The 24,809-nt window shown below is 42.4% G+C and overlaps 3 protein-coding genes across 4 annotated transcripts in view; 2 read left to right on the top strand and 1 right to left on the bottom strand.

Annotated features, from left to right (window-relative positions):
• PhKgamma (phosphorylase kinase gamma) overlaps positions 1–24,809 on the bottom strand; it is a 230,517-nt gene that overhangs the window by 47,666 nt on the left and 158,042 nt on the right. The gene's annotated exons all lie outside the window — the stretch shown is intronic.
• LOC135710047 (germ cell nuclear acidic protein-like) lies at positions 22,963–23,743 on the top strand. The gene is made up of 2 exons (XM_065232497.1): positions 22,963–23,427; positions 23,474–23,743. The coding sequence occupies exons 1-2, from the start codon at positions 22,963–22,965 to the stop codon at positions 23,741–23,743; spliced, it is 735 nt and encodes a 244-aa protein (XP_065088569.1).
• LOC135710048 (merozoite surface protein 2-like) lies at positions 23,840–24,342 on the top strand. Its single transcript, XM_065232499.1, has 2 exons — positions 23,840–24,171; positions 24,219–24,342. The coding sequence occupies exons 1-2, from the start codon at positions 23,840–23,842 to the stop codon at positions 24,340–24,342; spliced, it is 456 nt and encodes a 151-aa protein (XP_065088571.1).

Consider the following 24,809-nt stretch of genomic DNA (forward strand, 5'->3'; position numbering starts at 1 on the left):
TTTAAGTTTATTTTATCTGCGTTTAAAGTACATTAAATTGAAGAAAAAAAACTGTTTTTCAATGAATATTACTAATAATGTCAAATATCTCGCTTGAAGTAGTCTGTGGATTTTTGACGTCTTCAGAAGAGTTGTTCAAAAAGTCAAAACAAACAACTTTGCCCAAAAAACTTTTTCGCTATGATGCTTCTATAAAAAGTTAGAGGTGGCGCCACCTGAACGGTGTGATCTAGAACTAAAATATTGAAGTCCTTAGATAGTCCTTAACCACTTAAACAACTTTGCCAAAGGCACAAAACCTCTAAGATGCAGGGGTGGCGCGCTACGATTTTTGTCCAACAAAAGTACCATTCTGCCCCTATGTGCGACGTTTATCACTATCAATCTGTCCTCTTCATAATTTTCTCCGGCTAATAGATTGTCGCACTGAAGCTTCATTTTAGTATAGGAACAAGATCGAAGTAGGTCGCACTGAAGAAGTGACGTGTTTGAATTTTGCTCCAAATTGTGAAGTTTCTTGCGAACATGTGTTTTTGCGTATTGGAATGTTTGAATCTGAGAGTGGAACAGTTAGAGCTGATCGGAACGGGGTTCGTGAGCCAGCATCTGAAGGTTCATCGCCAATGCTGCAATGACGGTGCGTTTATTCCGATGCACTTCTTCCCGAGGCCAGAGCAAGGGGAAACTGATTTTGTTATTATCAGGACCAAGGAGATGGAGCTAATTACAGATCATTTGGGGTGAGAACCTTCCTTTTTATTCCATTTGTTTGCATTATAATTCTTTTAGTATTCATAAAAACTTTTTCCAAATTATGTCCCAGGGTTAAAATTGAGAAGCTCGGCTAGCTTGGTGGCTGCCACTTTTGCTTACTGAGTAGAAGATCGTGGGTTTACTCCCAAGCTCCTCCAAAATAAAACTTTTCCTAAGGTCGCATCGTCTGCTTAAGCGAGCGAATCTTGACCCAACTCCGTAGCATAAAGGGTGATACGGTCAAAATTTGGTCAATATCAACTTGACGTATTTCTTTCAATTTTGCATTTAAAAAACCTGAACACCCCTCATTTTGAAGGTGTGTGTGTGTAGAATGTTGCTCCTATTTTGATTTTGGAATTCACTCTTCAGTTGTCAAAATGCCGTCCAAGCAAGAAGAGCAGCGTATCAAAATTTTGCTCGCGCATCGCGAAAATTGGCAAAATCGCTAAAAGTTGCCAAATCAACCGTTACAAATGTAATTAAAGTGTTTGGGGAACGTTTGTCGACAACCAGAAAGTCTGGATCGGGGGGAAATCGAAAACCGGAAGCCGCTGAGAAGACAAAGAGAGTTGCCGGTAGTTTCAAGCGAAACCCTAACCTCTCTCTCCGAGATGCCGCAAATAAGCTGGGTGTATCGTCTACAACCGTGCATCGAGCCAAAAAACGAGCCGGACTATCGACTTACAAGAAGGTAGTGACTCCAAATCGCGATGATAAACAAAATACGACGGCCAAAGCGCGATCCCGGAGGCTGTACACGACGATGCTGACGAAGTTTGACTGCGTGGTAATGGACGACGAAACCTACGTCAAAGCCGACTACAAGCAGCTTCCGGGACAGGAGTTTTATACGGCAAAAGGAAGGGGAAAGGTAGCAGATGTTTTCAAGCACATGAAACTGTCAAAGTTCGCAAAGAAATATCTGGTTTGGCAAGCCATCTGTACCTGTGGCTTGAAAAGCAGCATTTTCATAGCTTCCGGGACTGTCAACCAAGAAATTTACGTGAAAGAGTGTTTGAATAAACGTCTGCTGCCTTTCCTGAAGAAACACGGTTGTTCCGTACTGTTTTGGCCGGATTTGGCATCTTGCCATTACGGTAAAAAGGCCATGGAGTGGTACGCCGCCAACAACGTGCAGGTGGTTCCCAAGGACAAGAACCCTCCCAACACGCCAGAGCTCCGCCCAATTGAGAAATACTGGGCTATTGTCAAGCGGAACCTAAAGAAGACCAAAAAAACTGCTAAGGGCGAGCAGCAGTTCAAGGCAAACTGGCTTTCTGCGGCGAAGAAGGTGGACAAGGTGGCTGTACAAAATCTGATGGCAGGGGTCAAGCGTAAGGCCCGGCAATTCGGATTTGGAAAAGCGGAAGCCTAACTGAATATTTTTCCTGAATTTTATACTAATTGAACTTGAAAAAGAAATTTAATTTGATTTTTTAAATAAACGATTTCACCGATTTACACGCGTTTTCCCTTGACCAAATTTTGACCGTATCACCCTTTATTTCAGTTTGGAATCTGACTCCCATTGGTACACCGGCAGTGTTGGCAGAAAAAGGGATTTTTGGTGTTTAATTCAAACCATAAATATTTGAATAATTATAACTTTTTTTTAGATACATTCTAGCACCGTACTTCCTTTCACAAAGTTGTTAGGTATTTTCTGGACTATATTTGTACAAACTTATTTGCACGGTTCATGAAAAATTATGGTTAAGTTGGTTTTCCCATACTAATTTCCAAACAAATTTCAAACACAATGCGGAAAGCCGAGTTACAACCAATCGTCCCCAAATTTTACACAGTTGTTTGGGACTCCAAATGGAACCAAAAAAGGGTTGTTCTCGATTAGTGAAGTAAAGTTTGCCCACCCTTACTATACGGTACGAAGAATTTGGCTAATAACGTGTAGGCTATCATATCTCCCCGAACTACCACAACGGGTTAAAATCCCGTCAATATTCAAAATGTTTGTCTCATTCGTAGTGCGTGGAAAAAAATAACGATCTAAAATTATACAGCCGCTTGGCCAACAACAATTTCCAACTGATTCGTGCTAATAGAGACGTAATTTGATAGCTTTTATAGAAATTAATTTCGTGATTGGTCCCACCTTGTTGCCGCAGAGCGGGGGAGTATGCGGCTACAGCATGATTGATCGGTTGACCGCGACACAACCGCGCTGTAAAATGTCACCCTTTGGCTTTGGTTGATTGATCTCCCACGGTTCGGACAGATTGGGGACACACACACACACATAATTCATGCCAGTTGTTTTTCTGTGTTTGTTCGAATGTCGATTGAACTGATTAAATCCATCGACAAAAGCTGAGAAAATTAATACAAACGCGAAAGGCAGACCCCCGGGCCCGGTAAAAACAACCAGGAAAACCATCCCCTCAAACCGGAGCGGAGCGGAGCAGAGCAGTGAATAAGGTGTTGCAAACGGGATAAAAACAGCCCAAGTGTGGCTAAATTTCGCCCAAGATGTCTTCATTAGCGCGCATTATGATGATGATAAAAAAAGGAAACAACCAAGATGACGCCTCGCGGCCACCACAGCAATATGGTGGCATGCAGTAATATGCATTATCGCATCCCAAGTGAAGAATCGCGAAGGAGACAAAAATGACTTTAAAGCCTTTGGCGTCACTGATGCATCTTTTTTTTCTGCCTGCCTGCCTGCCTCCAGGAAGGGACACGGACATCATCATCACCTTTTCGTACTACTTATCTCCCTCTCCCGGTGGCGGGGCATTGGGTACCCGAAATCCACCAATCCACCAACCTGGAAGACGCGGAGCTGACTCATAATTCAACGCTGCAAATCCCCGTTCGATCGTCTCCGCATACCTCCCACCCCCCCTCCACCTTCCTCGTCGCTCAACCAAAGAGCTCAATTCGCTTGTTTCAAGCTCCATTACGTTTATTATCATTGCATTTTGATTCGTTAATAATTTGAAAATATGAAGCAAAATTATATTATTATCGTAACGTTTTCTTTCTGCGCTTTGCTGCCCGGCGACTTTGGCTGCTGTTCCATGGCATGCCGGTGTGTAGTGTCGAGTGTTATCAAGACTTTCTTCCGCGGCGCTGCTGGGATTCTCTCGGCACGGCGGAAAAGCTCTCTCCATTAATTTAATACAATATTTGCTCATGTTGTTCATCATTCCGGTTCGGTTGGAGGTTTTTTTTTTCGTTCGTTCGTTCGTTCGTTCGTTCGTTGTTTCTTTTAGGAGGCCAGTTGTTTTACAACGCACATCCGCATGTTAACTCACTGGCCCAAGGCACTGGCAGATAGCGGTGAGGCGCACATGATTTGTATCATTCGTTGAGAGGCTTACTTTGTATGGGGATATTGCACGTGGGACTGCGCCTTTTGATTATGGGAGAAGTTGAGGAGAATTCGACAGTTGTGTCTTCTTACGTCTGAGAATGTTTCATTTTAAACCTCACTTTTAAAAATGATCAATAATCATGATGTTGAAATCCCATGTAATTTGAGGAGTCCCGGCATCACGCACTCTGAATGATATCTGAAGGCACTTTTTTGAAACTTTCATGTGCCTCAGTTTTTTCTTTACAGGAAGTTAGTATGAATCCTAGCTATCAAATCTCTGAAGGTATTACAATATTTTACCTTGGGCTTTTTGAGAAAAAGTGTTTTAAAGTTTACATAGCCATTTATGAAGACGTATAGGGACTATTGACGGTACAAAACTATTACGGATCGAAACACATTCAGCTGAAATTATTCAAACTGTAATTAAAGTTGACAAAATACTAAGTTTCAATGGTATTAAATATTATTGCACGCCGTCTTCGACTACGTCGTACAGGATGATTACTTAAAACTAAAACTTGTTTAATCTAAACCTCTTATTCTATTACTTAACACATTTTTGAACATAGTAAAATCAAATTCGTTACAAACATCATTAAAGGAACGCAAACAGGATTTAAAACAGTTATTGAATCCGAAGTTAGTTCTGTGGAATGGAATTGACAGTAACGGGGAGTTACGAAATCTGCGAAGAAGAATGTCCCATGGATGTCCAAGAATGTTCCAGGAGTTCAGGACAGTCCACATTGTCGGTAATTAGGTCGAAGATAAACAGTGGTTGCAATTTTATACGCCTTGCTGAGAGGGATTCCTAATCAATTAGCATCGGGCTGGATAGCTAGGAAGATCTAATGAGATTGATAAAAAAAAGCTTGGTGCTTGGTGGAGATTACTTCAAATGAGCACTATTATACGATAAGATCACTTTGAACAAGTTCTCGTCGTATTTAGCATGATTTTATAGCTACTCCATGATTGGGGCCTCGCTTAGCTCAGTCGGTAAAGGTACAGCTACAAAGCAAGACCATGCTGGAGGTGGCTGGATTCGATTCCCGGGCAGGTTTAGGAATTTTTCGGGTTGGAAAATGTCTCGGCCATAGAGTATGATTGTGCTTACCACACAATTATACTAATACAAATGTGGTATTGGTACAGGCATCGAAAGCTCTCAATTAATAAGTGTATCTAGTTGCGAGTTACTAAGTTGAGAGCACGCAATAATCTAATATGTGATTAGCAATAAGCTTGAAATTCTAAGAAAAAAAAGAAGAACAAGATGTTTGGAAAAAAATCATCATGCACAGCTCCGTTTTTTTTCCACGATCCTGGCGAATCCTTTGGCTGTGCTCTTGCAAAAATCGCTTATGTGATATTTGACAATATGGAATTTCGATCTATGCACTTTTATCAAGCAACGACCTATAATGGTGACCAGCGAATCTAAATTGCGCATGCCGAGTTGCATTTGCGACAGCCGCCCAATTTGAAGTGTTATTAAGATCATTCTTTGCCACGTGGATGTTTGTTCACTAGACAAGTCTTGCCGTCCTTTGCCGGATATCATGTTCAACTTCACCATGGAAAATAATTGTTCGAGCCTGGACAACATGTTGCGCATAGCTGATTTGAGGCCGAACTGCATAGTTTGACGGTCGTTATATCTCATACGTTTAGCCAATATTAGCGTCTGTAATATAACAAAAGTATAACGTAAAGTTATGCAAAACATAAAGTTATCAAGATGCCGTATACGTGATATTTTAAAACCATCATAAGCGAATACGGAGGTGTACATCAGAAGTCTTAGTAAGTATGTCCTTCCGTGGATTACTGAGCGATATGGACCGGAGCCGAATAGGGTCTTTCAGCAAGACGGGGTGAGGTATTTGAAATCATTATGTATTGGCTTGCCGATCAGCGATCGACCAAGAAAGGGAGAGAAATGATCAAGAGAGAGACCGCGCTGCATTGGCTTAGTAATTAGATCCTTTCCTCGGAAATTGATTATGCAGTACCTCGACACTTATTGTAGGGTCTATGACTGACGACAGTTAAGGAATTTTGACTCAGCAGTGGCGCAACAACTGCGATCTGCTGGAAATGAACAGAATTCGATGGTGTCTGTTATGCAGATGCCACACGATGTAGCCATTGTAATTTCTGGGTGATAATCTGGATTATTATTGTTCTTATTGTATGAAAGACTTTGGCAAAACAGATATTTATGTTAAAAATTAATTCGATTGTATGCTTGATTGGAATTCAGTAACTTTTGAAAAGAAGCTGGTGTGCTGTATGTTGTTTGGAATGAGGGTGACGCGCTTGGCATAGATGGCCCACAGCGACTCACGAAGAGCTACTGATTCCAATCAATAGCGGTGCGGCTTCTTCCTCCTTCTATGGATGCTCATGTGGGCTGCAGCTCGCTGCTTGGAGAACAATGTTCAACGCCACGCGCCGAAAGCACTGCTGCTGATGCCAACGACCGGACACCACAACACACGGTGATTGGAACTGAATTCGATCAGCGGTTGAGGGCAGCCTTGATAGCTAGCTGCTTGTGGGGAGCCTTTCGTTGTGTGCTGGAGAACACCTGCATTCACCACGCGGTGATTGAATAAACACCGTTTCGTGAGACCGGAAGGAATTCGACTTTGAAATCTGTGTTAGCGAAATTACTGTTAGCAGGCAATCATTTAAATTATCATAGCAACAGTTGCACATTCATGCAATTTTCAATAGTGGCATTTAAAAAAATAAAGTTTTAATTTTAACAGATGCGTAGAAATATTTCTGATCGATTGGTGTTAAAATTATTGAAATTGGCCCGGGGCAGCTTAATTGTTAAAGTTCAAAATCTTTCATAATTTCGTTACGTGTACCATTTTCGGTTTTCACAAAGTGTACCCCCATATAGAAATCACAGACGTAGTCTTACGTCAAAACATATGCCTCGCGGACGATTTGTTTGATCGACTACCTACAGTTATCGAATATCTTTGTAATAGTGTTAATATTTTGACGTAGAACTACGTCTTTGTCGACTATACTGGGGTACAAATAAAAAAATAGGTGTGGTGAAATAGTGTTTGGTTTTGAACGCTTGTAACTTTGTGATTTATAGATGAAATTAAAATCCACATAAGCCAATCGATATGATATTACTTAATAAATCTTCTGAAATAAATATGTTTCCAATTTTTAATCAAAAAACTATTGAAAAATGCGAATTGATAATTTTGATCACTGTTTTCATGAACTAAACGATTTCCCCAAACCCAGTCATCATAATCGAATACCACTTGGTTGCACATAATTCTGCTTGAACCAGAAAAGATATAAATGAGCGTTGCTCTCCTGCCTCTGCTCATTACCGGTTCGGACGGCGTGGCACTAGGTCCTGCAGCAAGCAGGACCAAGTCAGCGGCTAAAGATGGATCACGGCGTGACCACCACAATGAGGAATGACACTTGAAAAAATATGCATGTAAAACTCCCTCCTTCTTAACAACAACCTCTCCCCCTCCCCCCTTAACAATAACCTCTCCCCCTGCCCCCTTAACAATAACCCGAAAAATACATGGACTTTGACGATCATTTTTTTTCCGGGAAATCAATTTTAAGCAAACCACAATTATTAGTAAAAACCCAAATTGATCCACCGGGCAGGTGTATAGAACCTTTGTTACACAGTAGAATCTCGTTTTTTATATTATCCATAGATATACGAGGCTTGAATGGATATTTTTATTTTCACTGGTCTAAGTTTCTGCACTGCTCAATTGATTTATGTTTTCACGTTAATTTTCCAACATGACAATAATTTTAAGATATTATTGTGGCTTATCTATGAGGAGCTGATATAAGATCTACGTAGTGCAAAGTGTATATAAATCACTTTCTTTTTCTTGGCTTGCAACTGGAGCTTTATGACTTTATAAAGGGTGTGCACGATGAAATTGCCACACTATGAAATTGCTCTAACTTTTTAACCGTTGGGTAGAATTTAATGAAAATTTGGGTGGATTTAGTTCATAGTGCATTATTTACATCCTGCAAGTTTTAAAGTCCTGTGATCAAAACTCGCGGAAATGGAGTCGAAAGAACAGCGCATTCATCACGAGAACAAGGATCTCTCGCATCGTTCCATCGCTAAAACGTTGGGAATCGCGAATTCCACGGTGTCGCGAGTGATTAAGCGGTTCGAGGAACGGTTGACCACCGATCGGAAGCCCAGAAGTGAAGGAAAATGTATTCCGTACAACACCAAAAATAACAACCGCGTAGTTGGGGCTTTCAACCGAAATCCGAACGCCTCCGTTAGGGATGTGGCTAAGAAGCTGCACCTAAGCCGAAGTTTTGTCCAGAAGGCCAAAACTAAGGCTGGGCTTCGAACGTTCAAGGTACAAAAGGCCCCTAATCGCGACGAGAAGCAGAACAAGTCCGCCAAAACCCGTGCCAGGAAGTTGTACCTCAACATGCTGACGAAAGTTGAATGCTGCATCATGGACGACGAAACATATGTGAAGGCCGACTTCAAACAGATCCCCGGCAACCTGTTTTTCACGGCCAAGGATAAGTTCAGCGTTCCGGAGCATGTCCGCACTCAGAAGATGTCCAAATTTGCGAAGAAATTCCTGGTTTGGCAAGCCATTTGCACGTGCGGGAAGCGGAGTGCACCTTTCGTGACCCAGGACACGATGAACGGACAGGTGTACATGAAAGAGTGCCTCCAGAAGCGGCTGCTTCCTCTCCTGAAGGCCCACAACGTCCCAACAATCTTCTGGCCGGATTTGGCCTCATGCCACTACTCCAAGGACGTGCTGAAGTGGTATGCGGACAATAAGGTCAATTTCGTGCCGAAAATATTCAACCCTCCCAACACTCCGACGCTCCGCCCCATCGAGAAGTAGAAGCAGCACCTTCTTAAACGACCTAAGGTAGTGAAGACAGTCGAGGAACTGAAGAAAGTATGGGTTTACATGCAAAAAACGGTTGATTCACAGGTTGTGCAGAATCTTATGGCCGGGGTTAAGGCCAAGGTGCGGGCATTTGCGTATGGACTGTAAATAAAATACGAGTAAAATGGTAAAATGAAGTTTAATAGTTATTTCTCATTCCCTGAAAATTTGATGGCAATCGGATGAAAACTCGAATTTTGCGAATCAATTTTGTGTGTGGCAATTTCATCGTGGACACCCTTTACTTAATCTGCTTTATTGCGCTCTACATACTTTAAGCACAATCTTATTGTATACAATCTTATTATATTGCAACAATATTTGACGAAACAATAAAATTAAATAATCAATCAACCCGATTCTCTCTTTCGCGAATAACCCGACTGCAATTCGACAGTGAGCATGCATAAGGGCGAATACGTGATGATCGATTCTCTTCATCGACTTTCTATTTGCATTGCTACAGCAAAGCGAAACAATTTTCTAGAATTTGTTCAATGCAGAGTAGTAACAGGTTGTATTGGCTATCAAAAGCAAGAACAAACGCACCGAGAAATGTTAAAGCTAGCGAGTTATTAACAAAAGAGAAAATCGACTAAAAGAATCGATCATCGCGTATAGGCCCTTATGCAGGCTCACTGTCGAATTGAATTTCACATTGAGTGTGTTGATTCAGGCGCAAGCTAACTATAGTCGCTATATTTATAGTCTGGCGGATAGAATTTCAATCTATCAAAAAGCGGAACAAATTCAATATATTGTAGACCAACAATTGAAATGGTACTATCAAACAAACCGTTGATTATTCTTTCCTCGCCAATCGAATGCAAATTACCAGCATCATCGGATAGAGAAAATTTTCCCCAAAGATGGTGTTAGTTTGCGTAGGCGAGCCTTAAGTCACGAGAAAACGGGTTCCGAAAGTTTTGTTCGCAATAGCTGATGTGCTCTTTTCTGTTGTTGGTCGTGATTTGACATCTCAATTGGTCAAACAGCTATTTGACAGCTCAGTTGGTTCGCGAGATTCTGTCCGACAGGCTATGAATATAGCGACTATAAAGCTAACATCACCTTCTGTCGAACTGTCTTGTGAGCTTAGCGAGAAATTCGTTTATGTCGCCGTGATTAATCAAAGAGAAAGGCGATGAAAAGAATCGATCAACGAGGATAGGCCCTTTTCAAATGTTACGCGAGGTAAATTCGAACAATTGTGGCATCACTGCCTACGGCACCCCCAATCAAGGGGGGGAGGTGGCTGTCAAATACGAACAATCGTCGCCTACCTCGCATAACTGGTTCCAAACGTAAACAAGCCATAAGAAACCTACAGCGTTTGTTTACGTTTGGAACCAGTTTCATACAAGATGATCAGTAGGCTGATTTGACAGCACATCCCCCCCCCAGCCCCCAATAGACCTGTGCACGGGTGAACTTTAGTTCATCTACTGAAATTTTTTTGACACAACAGCGGGGCCCTGTTTTCTTCAAATGAACACATGAATAATACTCGCGTAACATTTGAGACGGGCCTATCAACTTTTGTACACAAAACTTGTTAAGCCCTTTTCGCGTGAACCGAATACGTCCAGCAAACTACCATCGGGTAGGGCGTACATCGGTTCTCGTGAAAAGGGCCTACACTAATAAAAATGAAATGCAAATTTTTATGTGTCCCACACATGAATTTTTGCAATGTGATAAACAAATCGGCAGTGAACATACATAAGGGCGAATACGCGATGATTGATTCTCTTCATCGATTTTCTCTTTGCATTACTACAGCTAAGCGAAACAATTTTCTAGAATTTGTTCAATGCAGAGTAGTAACAGGTTGTATTGGCTATCAAAAGCAACACCAAACGCACCGAGAAACGTTCAATCTAGCGAGTTATTAACAAAAGAGAAAATCGACGAAGAGAATCGATCATCGCGTATAGGCCCATATGTATGCTCACTGTCGAAATGATATATATCTTTATATGTCAGACACATAGTTCTTATGTGTACACATCAAATTCATGTGTAACCACACATACTATTCATTTGACTCATAAATATCATGTGCACTTCTGGGTGGATTCTGTTTATGTGTGGACACATGAAAATCATGTGATATTTTACATGGAAAATTACCAATAAAAATGTGTCGATATTTAACAGTGTAGCAAATTGTTTACAAAAGTTGATAGGTCCTTTTCAAATGTTACGCGAGCATTATTCCGGTAAACAGGGCTCCGCTGTTATGTCAATTTTTTCAGCAGATGAACATAAGTTTACCCGTGAACTCGTCATCAGAGTTTCCAGATTTGTTTCACGATGTACCAGTTCAAATAGCGATTTTTAAAAATGAGGGTGATATATAGACCAAGGTTTACAGCGTCAGTTACACTATCCTCCTTGTGAATATTATATATTATATAATATATAGAGACCAAGGTCTAAAGCACCAGTTATACCATTGACAGACATTCAAAGCAGAACCGTTGTACCATAGAGGTAACTCTAAGACAAGAAGGTCCCGAAATAACGTGCTCAACTTTTTGGCTCAGCTCTGGTACTCTCTTCGGTCCCAAGCTAATCGATTCACCCCTCGAAACATAGGAAAAACCAATAACCCCTCATTTTATCTGTCAAACTTTCATAGCGAATCAAAACAAACATTGCGTAGTACTAGAATTTCGACTAGAATAGGGTACGTTAATCGTTTGCTTGGGACCAATAGGCTTCTAAAGTGGTGAGCCAATTTAAAATCGTTAGTTTCGTATTGATTGTTGGTTGTACTAATTTAATCGAGTACCTCAAAAGGTACAATTTGAGGTATTAGCTTAAAGAAATACAACGGTAGTACAACCAACAATCAATACGAAACTAACGATTTTAAATTGGCTCACCACTTTAGTAGCCTATTGGTCCCAAGCAAACGATTAACGTACCCTATTCTAGTTGAAATTCTATTACTACACTATGTTTGTTTTGATTCGCTATGAAAGTTTGACAGATAACATCAGGGGTGTGTGGATTCATGCAGAACATGCAGGGGTGAGTGAAATAGCTTGGGACTGCTTGGGACCGTTGTTCTGGTACTGAGTGAGCCAAAAATAATAATGATTTTCTTCGGGACCCAGTGGTCTTAGAGTTACCTCTATGGTACAACAGTGTACTTTGTATGGTATTACACTATCCTGAATAAAACAGTGCAGGATGCACGCCCTTTCTTAACAACCCAAATTAAAGTAGGATTTGGGGGAAAGGATATCCCCCAAAATTGAGTAAACAAAGTTGGGACTGATAAGATGGCGAACGATGACGAACACCTGAATCCAAATGTTAATTTGTTATCTTGCCAGTTACAATTTAGTTCGCTCTATATTGTTTAGCCCTAATTCTAATGGAAATGAGTAGATCTTACTTAAATTCGGATTGTTTAGAAATAACGTGTGCAGACAGGTGGAAAAACTCTCTTCACACGGCCAACGAGATCAACCCAAATTTGATTTTACTTTACTCATAAATCGCAAAAAGTGCAGGAATTCAGAAAAATTTACTTCATGTTTTTCCAGTTTTTTCGCGCTTTTTCAAGGAAAAAATGCCAGAATGTGATAACACCAACGATTGGATTTTCTAGGTCTATTGGTACTACTACTAGACTGTGTAAAATTTACGTAAATTTAACTCATTTTCCAGCAGATTATTGAAGCTTTTATTTGGGTTGATCTTATCGGCCGTGCACAAATTTGAAGAGACAACATCTGACTGGTCTTATAGAGCTTCTCGACGTCTAATCGGCGCACACTACTGTACCATTTAAGTCCAACGAGAGCGAGCAAGAGGGAAACAGATTAGTGGGAAAATACACCGTCGATTCATACATGTGTGATAGATAGAGAAAGACGATTTAGCATTGAAAAGGTCTATTGGAATACGTAGGGTAGGATGGTTCAAATCGCACCCCTGGCGTGGAATGGCCCTGCGCTGTTTGTCATAGTTTTCCGATTGTCAATTCGTGAATTTAAAAATCAACATTGCTAGTTCAGTGCTTGAACTAACATTCTGGCACATGATATTTCCAGAATTAGTAATGGATAAGCAACGAAAAACTGCACGGGGCCATTTTAACCCAGGGGTGCATTATGGGCTATTCTCCCCTACATTCCACGATTTTGCGTCCGATTTCTTCTTCTGATCATAACGCCCAAACCAAACATAAAGACTTCTTCTGACTTAAAAAAAAAGAAAAACAGGGGTTAACCAACATGCACGTATCAACCATATTCTTGATTTATTATTGCAGGTATCATACTATGTCGTAATTAAACTGTCGAGCCAGATCGCGCCGAGTTCTATCGATTGAGAATGTTTTATACAGGTGAGATAGCTTGTGTGGATGACTATCGGGCGCAGACGGCAGGACGTGTTAAAATCGATTCTAATACCTATGTTACGCTAGTAACAAAGGTAATTGGCGTTGACGGCACCGTCGAAACATTTGCTCTTCCAGCAAATATAGACAGTTTCTTATGGGAATTTTCGTGGAGTGAAAGGATAGTACAAAAACCGCCATGTTTCACGAACAGTCTGACGTTTGCTTACGGATTTTCTCATAGGAGTAAAGAGCTACAGAGTCGCCGTCAACGCCAATAAGGCAGAATCTCGAACACCAAACGTCAGATCGGTATGAAATTTTTTCTACAGGTAGATATAGATGAGGTCTTTCCACTGCTGCAAATTTCACGTTGATGGGATGTACCGTTGATTTGTAAAAAAAATGTTAACTAAAATAATTCTATCCTGTAAATCTCCGGAACCGGAAGTTAGATCGGTATGAAATTTTTTCCTCAAGTAGATATGGATGAGATCTTTCTATTGTTAAAGAAATCATGTTGATAAAGTGTACCGTTGACTTTTAAAAAATCGTTCACTAAAATCATTCTGGCCTATATATCTCCGAAACCGGAAGTCAGATCGAGAAAAAAATCAATATCAATCAATGGCGCAATGGGGCCTATCGAACGAGATATCAACCATATTGATCACATGAGCCATCTCGAAAAAAGCTTGCCTAGATGAAACGCGTCCACAGACGCACATACAGACATCAGCAAATTTCACCTTGCCGGGTCGATTTTTTATGTTTAATTTGATTTTACGATGTCGTAATCAAACTGTCGAGCAATATCGCGCCGAGTTCTATCTATTGGGAATGTTTTATACAGGTGAGACAGCTTGTGTGGATGGCTATCGGGCGCAGACGGCAGGACGTGTGAAAATCGATTCTAATACCTATGTTACGCTAGTAACAAAGGTAAAACAGAAATTTTTCCCTTAATTTCTTCCCGCACCAAAACTTTTAAATTCGGGATTTTAAAAAAAATCCTTGAAAGACATATTCGATGATATTATGTTGGTGAATTACACACAACTGACTGCAAAACATATCTGGTACCTCTATATATGCAATTAGAGTAACATCCAAAGTCCTTCCTTTTTTAACATATTCTGCACAAAAGAAGTGTTCTGCCCCGCCCCATTCATAATAATAAGTATAATAGTCAAAATGCATGACAAACATCAATTTTGCGTGGTTCTACGTCATACTGCGGTTGTGCCTAGGACACAACCCTTTATTTGTTTCCATTGATTTGTTTTACTTCCTGCGGTGGCGCCGACTGGGAATGAACCCAAGCCTTTTGGGGTGAGATGCAATCACCGGCGCCACTGTGTGTTAATATTAAAATACGTTAAATTTACAACAAAAAAGCTCTTTGTGCTTAAATTGCTCAAAGTTGTTATTTTGGAGATACTCAAAGTTGTTATTTTCGAGATACATACCGTAAAACGGGGTAACATTGATAGTTTTTTAAAGTATATTTTTAATATTTTTTACAGCAATTAATGCTTTTCAAATTTTATATTTTTAAAACAAGTACTGAAGATCCAAGACTTAATTCGTTAGTAATATGTTTAACGGAAATTAAAGCATTTGCACTATTTTTTTAGTTTAGTGACCGATTTTCAGTATTTTGATTTGGGGTTACTTTGATAGTGCTCGATGAATGTAGAAAAAAATGAGTGAAACTCAAACAATTTAGTTCTCTAAATATGAAACTTTGAATGGGTATATAATCAGAAAACATCATAAGCAATAAGAATACAACATTGAATTTGTGATGGCTATATCGTAAATACATTTCATAAGTGATAGTTTGAGTGCTTTTTCAAACAGGCGAAAAAAACGAAATTTGTTTTTTAATATGTTTGAAAAATATGTAGAACATACTATATAAAAACTATATACGATATCAACGGAAATACCCTAAGCTACAATATGGAAGCAATGTTACTAATTTAGAAAAAGCACAACGAGTAAATTTAATATTTGTATTATACTATCAAAGTTACCCGCATTATCAAAGATACCCCGTTTTACGGTATTTCCAAATACCTGCAAAACAAATTTTTCTTGTACATATTTCGCCTGATTGAAAAGGCACTCAAACAATCACTTAGTTTGAGCAAAATGGAGCAGGAGGAAGAGTTGACGAGTTTATCATTTGGTTTTGTAACACATAAAACTATGGCGGGAGATCTTAATAAACAATATTGTGAAGCAAGAACAATAGCTTGGATTAGATGGATTCATTGTAGTTTTCATGATAGGCAATCAAATTCAATCGAATCAGTCGTGAGTCAAAAAAGTTGTACGTGGACGAAATTCCCAAGTAACATTGCAAGCTTTATAGAGGTTTTATAGCATTCTACAAGCTTAAATCATGGTCTACAGAACCCTCATAAAACTAAAATTGCTACTTGGGTTAGATTCTAAAGGGTGTCCCACTTCAAATTGCATCACGGAAAAAACGATGTAGTAAATTACCCATTGGGTATTTTCTCTTGAAAATTAGGGTAGAAGCAGTTTAGAGTGTATTGTTTACACTGTATTTTTATTGCTGACAGTTTTTCGAAAGTTGGAAAAAATGGCGTCACCCGAATAGCAACGTCGCGAAATGATTTTGTGCAAGCACCTGGAAAATCCTCAACTCACTCATCGGGACATCGGAAAACAACTCGGAATCGTGCAGTCAACGGTGAGTCGTGTGATTAAACGTTACACTACGAAACTCTGAGCATCGAACGGAAGGAGAAATGCGGTCGGAATTGATGTTCTATTAGTGATCAGGATCAGAAGCGTGTCGTGAAAGCGTTTAAGCGGAATCTAAATGCTTCGGTCAGGGATGTGGCCAAAAAGTTGAATCTGTCCAAGTCTTTCGTTAAGAGAGTCAAGGACCGGTAGGGTCAGCATACGTACAAAGTACATACAAGAGGTTCCAAATCTCGACGAACGGCAAAATACGGTGGGAAAGTAACGGGCCCGGAAACTGTACACTTAGATGCTGACGAAGCCTCATTGTATCATCATGGATACGTCAAGGCGAACTTCCGGTAGCTTCCAGGGCTACTGTTCTTCATCGGCCAGCACAAGTAAAGAAGCAGAAACTTTCAAAGTTTCCCATGCTGCTCATGTGGCAAACGGAGTGCGCCGTTCGTGACTACCGGAACTGTAAACGAGGAGATCTATCTCAAGGTGTGTCTACAGACCGGTGGCCGGATCTAGCTTCGTGCCACTATTAAAATGTTGTCCTGGAGTGGTACGAAGCCAACGGGGTCACTTTCATACACAAGGACATGGACCCCCCCCCCAACACACCGGAACTAAGGCCCATCGAAAAATACTGGGCTATTATGAAGCAGGCACTACGGAAGCATCCCAAGGAGGTCCAATCTGAGGAAGACATGAAGAAAAAGTGGGTTTCCGAACAGAAGATGCTGCAGCTAGATGTTGTACAGAACCTAATGAGTGGAGTTTAGCATACGGTTATGGTATTGAAGTTGAATGAAATAAATATTCCAAAAGCTTACTAATAGGTTATATTTTATTGTCTGAAAGTTTGAAAAGGATCTGTCACTAGGAAATTTTCTACCGCTTTTTTTCCCTGACGCAATTTGATGTGGGACACTCTTTAGTTTCTAATTATTGTATTCATAACAGTTGGAGTCAGAGTCTGAGTCGGCGTCGGTAATTTTTCTCCGACTCCGACGTCTTACGCTCAAAAATGCATCCGACTCCGACTCCACAGGTCTTGTGTTCTGAGCTGGCTACTCATGAAGTAACCATGAGTGACGACTATGACAGATCTGAGTGGGTCACAATCGATAAAAGATCCTCCTGCATTATGACACTGATGACAGATCAAATTATATTTAACTAAGAACAACTCACCATCACACTATCGGTGGTCGATCGCTTCCATTGTTGATTAACGAACTGTCTATTTCCGTTCCAAATGAAGATCTGTAAATCAAACACAAAAAAGCAAAATTAATACAAACTGTCCTGTTGAAAATATGATCTTATCTAAACTGTTCACAGTTTAAAACGTGCTATAATTAAAATTAAATTCAAAAATATGTTAAATTTGCTGGAATCTGCACTCTATCTGATGGAGCTAAATCCTCAACAAAAAAAAAGCAAGCATGAGAAAAACTAACCCAACCATTTCGTCAAAACAATTCGACCAACACGGTGCAAATTTAGCACCGACATAGTCAGAGCATTATAAATATTCAGCCGTCCGACTGTAATTAACCACGACAAGTCAGGCAGACAGCAATTTTGACCCGTAAAAATGTTCACTCTGAATTTTTAATTAATCTTCCACCCGAATCTAATCACATCGTCGCCGCGTCGTGAAGCATTTGTCTAATGTTGTAACAATCAACCTTATCTATCCATGGTGACCATCGGACGGACAAATTACCAGCTAGAACAGGCCAATTTCAAATCACGCGATTGTGTGACCATTTCGATCGGAGTGACGAGTTCTCTGCCACGATTAATTTCGAAAATTCGCATCCGAATGTTAAACGGCCAACTGTATCACCACGGGGTAGAGCTCTAATGTGCCATTGTTCGGCGGTGTGTCCAGCGTCGTTGTTCGTGGAAACAAGTGCTGCAGTTCGTGTTCGTGTAGTGTAGTTCTTAATTAGAAGCATTATAAATTAATTACCCGCGAAAGAAGCGCAATAAAGGAAATGCCAAAAACGAGGCGCCTGGACCTGCGCGGTGGCAAAAGGGTCTTCGCTTCCGTCCTGTTGGATGATCAAACGGTTTTTGGTGCAGGGGGTGGCGGCGGGTAATCAAATTGAAAATTTATATTAAATTTAATTGTTCGACAGCGGCAAACGGCAGCAGTAAAACCGAGCGGCGCAATTGGGCTTTGGTTCAGTGCATTTTCCCAGATCGTAAACTAGGTTGGCGACATGAATGGACGAACCGGACTACAGAAACCATGGGGTAGAAGCAGGAGTGCAATCAACTTTGGGCGACCTTGATCGAGATGGACATGAGACTTGTTGATTTGGGTCCCAAATGGAGTCATTTCGCCAACTAAGCAATGCACAAACTCTCCCCCTCCTGAATCCACATGCGTCCATCTTTGCTCTTATCAGGAAATCTCTCTCTCCTTGACCAGGGTCATTCCCAACAGGTTCGTCCCGTGTCCATCGTTTCCCCCCGTCATGTCATGGTATCATCATCATCATCATCATCATCATCATCATCGTCATTCACCACCGCAGCCAGTCAGCCAGCCAGAAGCCAGAAATACCACTGCTAATAAAGACCAACTCGACCGACGAATGGCCGCGGCTTCTCGGACAACCCAGCCAGCCGGAATGGAGTTGGCATACGACGCATGCAGCAGAAATCCCCCAATCAACGGTCAACACGCCACACCTCCTGAACGAGAAACACCCAGCGACCGACGGCGACGACGACGACGACGACGACGGTTGCGTGCGTTTTCTGTTTCTTATCGTCATATTTTTAGCGTTTCTCTTCACATTCCCATTTGCCAGCTGCTGTTGCTTCATGTGTGTTTCTTTCTGATTCTCCTGTGCCCCCTCTGTACCCGCACCCCTAGCGCTCATAAACGATTATGAGAACAGCATTTTTTGCATACTTTGTTCGTTTTAATTACAAAATTCCCCGTTCGATTATTTCCATCCCAGCCCCACTCACACTCCCACTCTGGAGCGAGCTGGAGAGCGAGCGAGCGATCGAGTGAGTGAGTAAGTGAGCAATCGGACGCACTCCGCGGTGGTGGAGCAGGTGCGTGACTTTCTCGTTCAACAAGTAGCCCACTTCAGCGGGATGGATGAGTGTGCCACGTGGCTTCTTCCAGGGTGGGGGGCGCAGGGAAGGGAGCATGCTTCAAGTGGTAGCGGAACGAGTTAGACAAAGAGATGCCTCTGGAGAGCATTCTTTGTTGGGGGAAATTCTTGGATGATTGCAAGAGACTTGTCTCGAGATTCTCGGCAATTCCGACGTCGGTGTAGTGCTTTTCCAAGCAGGTGCTGCCAAACAGAATGCGGTTGTTTGGATAATCACCGACTGCTGACTTCAATTGCATTTAGAGAAGAATTTTTGCCAAAATTCCAAACAACTCCAAGTTAAGTGTCAAAGAATCTCATTGGACAATTCGCAGGCCTTGGGGGAATTGGCGGTTTGCTTCCTTTTTAATATATTCTGACGAAGCAATGCACAATTTAGTTACTGTTGATTTGTCGACCATTTTTTGCTACGCTGGAATCGGGAAACAGCTGATAGCTTTACCCGTGCATTCATGGGAATAGGAAAATATTTTTTAAGAAGTGACCAGAAAGGTAATTGATTTTTATTCAATTCTTCTTTAGAAAGAAATATCGACCAAATTGAAATCGGATAAATTATTCCAAACTGCACCCGATGATCCTTTCGACTTCTCATTGATTTTTTTTTTTTCAAACTATCCTCTTAAGTTTCTTTTGACCCCGGAGGTTTTTCGGAATCCTCTAGGACTCTAGGAAATTTAATCTGATTTCCCCCCGCAGCTTGTTTCTTCCGAATTATTCAGGAAGCTTCTTCAAACTTTGCCTGGATGTTTCTATTGATTTCCCTCATAAGCAGGGCTGTGGAGTCGGAGTAATGGAGTAGGAGTCGTGGAGCCGGAGTCGTGCAGTCGGAGTCGTGCAGTCGGAGTCGTGCAGTCGGAGTCGTGCAGTCGAAGTCGTGGAGTCGGAGTCGTGGAGTTGGAATCGTGGAGTCAGAGTCGTGGAGTCGGAATCGTGGAGTCGGTGTCGTGGAGTCAGAGTCGTGGAGTCAGAGTCGTGGAGCTGGAGTCGTAAAGTCGGAGTCGTGGAGTTGGAATCGTGGAATCAGAGTCGTGGAGTCAGAGTCGTGGAGTCAGAGTCGTGTAGTCAGAGTCGTGTAGTCGGAGTCGTGGAGTCAGAGTCGTGGAGTCAGAGTCGTGGAGTCAGAGTCGTGGAGTCAGAGTCGTGGAGTCAGAGTCGTGTAGTGAGAGTTGTGGAGTCAGAGCCATGGAGTAGGAGTCGTAGAGCTGTAGTCGTGGAGTCGGAGTAATGGAGTAGGAGGCGTAGAGTTGGTGTCGTGGAGTCGGATTCGTGCAGTCGAAGTCGTGGAGTCGAAGTCGTGGAGTCGGAGTCGTGGAGTTGGAATCGTGGAGTCGGAATCGTGGAGTCGGAGTCATGGAGTCGGAGTCATGGAGTCGGAGTCGTGGAGTCCGAGTCGTGTAGTCAGAGTCGTATAGTCAGAGTCATGAAGTCGGAGTCGTAGAGCCGGAGTCGTGGAGCTGGAGTCGTGGAGCTGGAGTCGTGGAGCTGGAGTCGTGGAGCTGGAGTCGTAAAGTCGGAGTCGTGGAGTTGGAATCGTGGAGTCAGAGTCGTGTAGTCAGAGTCGTGTAGTTAGAGTCGTGGAGTCAGACTCGTGGAGTCAGAGACGTGTAGTCGGAGTTGTGGAGTCAGAGTCATGGAGTCAGAGTCATGGAGTCAGAGTCATGGAGTCAGAGTCATGGAGTCAGAGTCATGGAGTCAGAGTCATGGAGTCGGAGTTTTAGAGTCGGAGTCGTGGAGTCGGAGTCGTGGAACCGGAGTCGTGGAGCCGGAGTCGTTGAGTCGGATTAATGGAGTCATAAAAAATAAAAAATTTCATGATCCTAGATTTATATAAAAAACACAGAATTCGATTTTTTTCATCAGTCTCATCAGAAAAAAAATATTCAAAATTATGAATTTTGAAAAAAATTCAAGATTTAAGATTTTGCCCTGAAAAATTTTCAATACTCTGTGACTTGGAGGATTTTCCAGTTTTATGAAAACTGAAAGACTTTTTCTAAAGAATTCTGTCGAACAATTTTTAGGGTGATTATAAAAGTGCTCTTTTATTCCAAAGAAACGCTCAGCAGGCTTTCTAAAGAGAACGTGGAAAATTATAAAGGAGTCCAAGGGAGAATAAAGGAGTTGTGCATTGAATTCCTAGGTGATTCGGTGGAGAATTTTATGAAATCGCGAGGATATTAGCAGGTAAAGTTTAAGGAGAATTTCAAGAAATCTGATCAGAATTCAAGAAGTATTACATGCAGAATTTAAACGGTTTATTGAGGATAACTTAATGGAAGTACTGAGGAAGATTCGGCAAGGAATTTCAAAAGAATTCCAAGAAAAATATCAAAGGATTTTCTTTGGATAATTCAAAACAAATCAGAACAATTTAAGAGAAAAGTTTAAATAAAAACAAAAGAGAAATCCAAGTCATTGCTGGGGAGAATTCCGAAGAATATCTGAAGAGAATTAAAAGTTCAAAGTAAATTTTGAGAAGAATTTCAAATTAATCTTATTGTCTTAAAACTTGCAATGGAATTTTAAGAAGGGTTCAACGGAAATTCTTAGCAGAGAACTCCTATGCTAATTTAAAATTAATTCGGAAGAGATTTGCAAAAGATGTTTAATGAGAATTCTGTGATATTTGAAAATGATCCGAACGGAGTCGGAAACGGAGTCGGAAACGGAGTCGGAAACGGAGTCGGAAACGGAGTCGGAAACGGAGTCGGAAACGGAGTCGGAAACGGAGTCGGAAACGGAGTCGGAAACGGAGTCGGAAACGGAGTCGGAAACGGAGTCGGAAACGGAGTCGGAAACGGAGTCGGAAACGGAGTCGGAAACGGAGTCGGAAACGGAGTCGGAAACGGAGTCGGAAACGGAGTCGGAAACGGAGTCGGAAACGGAGTCGGAAACGGAGTCGGAAACGGAGTCGGAAACGGAGTCGGAAACGGAGTCGGAAACGGAGTCGGAAACGGAGGCAGAAACGGAGTCAGAAACGGTGTCGGAAACGGAGTCGGAATCGGAGTCAAAACAAAAGATGTTTAATGAGAATTCTGCGATATTTGAAAATGATCCGAACGGAGTCGGAATCTGAGTCAGAATCTGAGTCGAAATCTGAGTCGTAATTGGAGTCGGAATCGGAGTCGGAATCGGAGTCGAAAATTGAGTCGAAAACGGAGTCGAAAACGGAGTCAGAAACGGAGTCTTAATCGGAGTCGGAACCGGAGTCGGAATCGGAGTCGAAAATTGAGTCGAAAACGGAGTCGGAAATGGAGTCGGAAACGGAGTCGGAAACGGAGTCGGAAACGGAGTCGGAAACGGAGTCGGAAACGGAGTCGGAAACGGAGTCGGAAACGGAGTCGGAAACGGAGTCGGAAACGGAGTCGGAAACGGAGTCGGAAACGGAGTCGGAAACGGAGTCAAAACAAAAGATGTTTAATGAGAATTCTGCGATATTTGAAAATGATCCGAACGGAGTCGGAATCTGAGTCAGAATCTGAGTCGAAATCTGAGTCGTAATTGGAGACGGAATCGGAGTCGGAATCGGAGTCGGAATCGGAGTCGAAAATTGAGTCGAAAACGGAGTCGGAAACGGAGTCGGAAACGGAGTCTTAATCGGAGTCGGAACCGGAGTCGGAACCGGAGTCGGAATCGGAGTGGAAAATTGAGTCGAAAACGGAGTCGGAAATGGAGTCGGAAACGGAGTCGGAAACGGAGTCGGAAACGGAGTCGGAAACGGAGTCGGAAACGGAGTCGGAAACGGAGTCGGAAACGGAGTCGGAAACGGAGTCGGAAACGGAGTCGGAAACGGAGTCGGAAACGGAGTCGGAAACGGAGTCGGAAACGGAGTCGGAAACGGAGTCGGAAACGGAGTCGGAAACGGAGTCGGAAACGGAGTCGGAAACGGAGTCGGAAACGGAGTCGGAAACGGAGTCGGAAACGGAGTCGGAAACGGAGTCGGAAACGGAGTCGGAAACGGAGTCGGAAACGGAGTCGGAAACGGAGTCGGAAACGGAGTCGGAAACGGAGTCGGAAACGGAGTCGGAAACGGAGTCGGAAACCGGAGTCGGAAACGGAGTCGGAAACGGAGTCAGAAACGGAGCCGGAATCGGAGTTGAAAACGGAGTCGGAAACGGAGTCGGAAACGGAGTCGTAAATGGAGTCAGAAACGGAGTCGGAAATGGAGTCGGAAACGGAGTCGGAAACGGAGTCGAAAATTGAGTCGAAAACGGAGTTGGAAACTGAGTTGGAAACGGAGTTGGAAACGGAGTTGGAAACGGAGTTGGAAACGGAGTTGGAAACGGAGTTGGAAACGGAGTTGGAAACGGAGTTGGAAACGGAGTTGGAAACGGAGTTGGAAACGGAGTTGGAAACGGAGTTGGAAACGGAGTTGGAAACGGAGTTGGAAACGGAGTTGGAAACGGAGTTGGAAACGGAGTTGGAAACGGAGTTGGAAACGGAGTCATAAACGGAATTGGAAACGGAATTGGAAACGGAGTCGCAAACGGAGTCGCAAACGGAGTCGCAAACGGAGTCGCAAACGGAATCGCAAACGAAGTCGCAAATGGAGTCGCAAACGGAGTCGCAAACGGAGTCGGAAACCGGAGTCGGAATCGGAGTTGGAAATGGAGCCGGAATCGGAGTTGGAAATGGAGTCGAAAACGGAGTCGGAATCGCAGCAGGGAACGGAGTCGAAAACCGGAGTCGGAAACCGGAGTCGGAAACCAGAGTCGGAAACCGGAGTCGGAAACCGGAGTCGGAAACCGGAGTCGGAAACCGGAGTCGGAAACCGGAGTCGGAAACCGGAGTCGGAAACCGGAGTCGGAAACCGGAGTCGGAAACCGGAGTCGGAAAACGGATTCGGAAAACGGATTCGGAAACGGAGTCGGAAACGGAGTCGGAAACAGAGTCGGAAACAGAGTCGGAAATGGAGTCGGAAACAGAGTCGGAAATGGAGTCGGAAATGGAGTTGGAACGGAGATGCAAACGGAGCCGGACACGGCGTCAGAAACGGAGTCGGAAACGGAGTCGGAAATGGAGTCGGAAATGGAGTCGGAAACGGAGTAGGGAACGGAGATGGAAACGCAGTCGAAAACGGAGTCGGAATCGGAGTCGAAAACGGAATCGGAAGCGGAGTCGGAAACAGAGTCGGAAACGGAGTCGGAAACGGAGTCCGAAACGGAGTCGGAAACGGAGTCGGAAACGAGATAAACAGAAGAAAAGGAATAATTACGAAGTGATTTCAGATTTGGGCGTAATTACATTTGTAAACAAACAAGTCAATCGCCGATTTCTCACGAATAATACCTCAATATCGAAAACTAATAACACTATCAGGTAGAGGATTGATTGCTCTGTCATTTGGTATAGTATGTTTACGAGATTGAGCTTTTATTCGTGAGAAATCGGTGATTGACGCTTTTGTTTACAAAAGCAATTACGCTCAAATCACAACTTACTGCGGAATTGTTTGAGTAGTATAATAACCTTTTTTCTGAGATGAAGAGGGAGATATTTACACTTTGTCGATAGTG

The sequence above is a fragment of the Ochlerotatus camptorhynchus genome, unplaced genomic scaffold (assembly GCF_037179485.1).
Source record: "Ochlerotatus camptorhynchus isolate MF236.1 unplaced genomic scaffold, CSIRO-AGI_Acam_v1.1 ptg000370l, whole genome shotgun sequence".
Classification (NCBI taxonomy): domain Eukaryota; kingdom Metazoa; phylum Arthropoda; class Insecta; order Diptera; family Culicidae; genus Ochlerotatus; species Ochlerotatus camptorhynchus.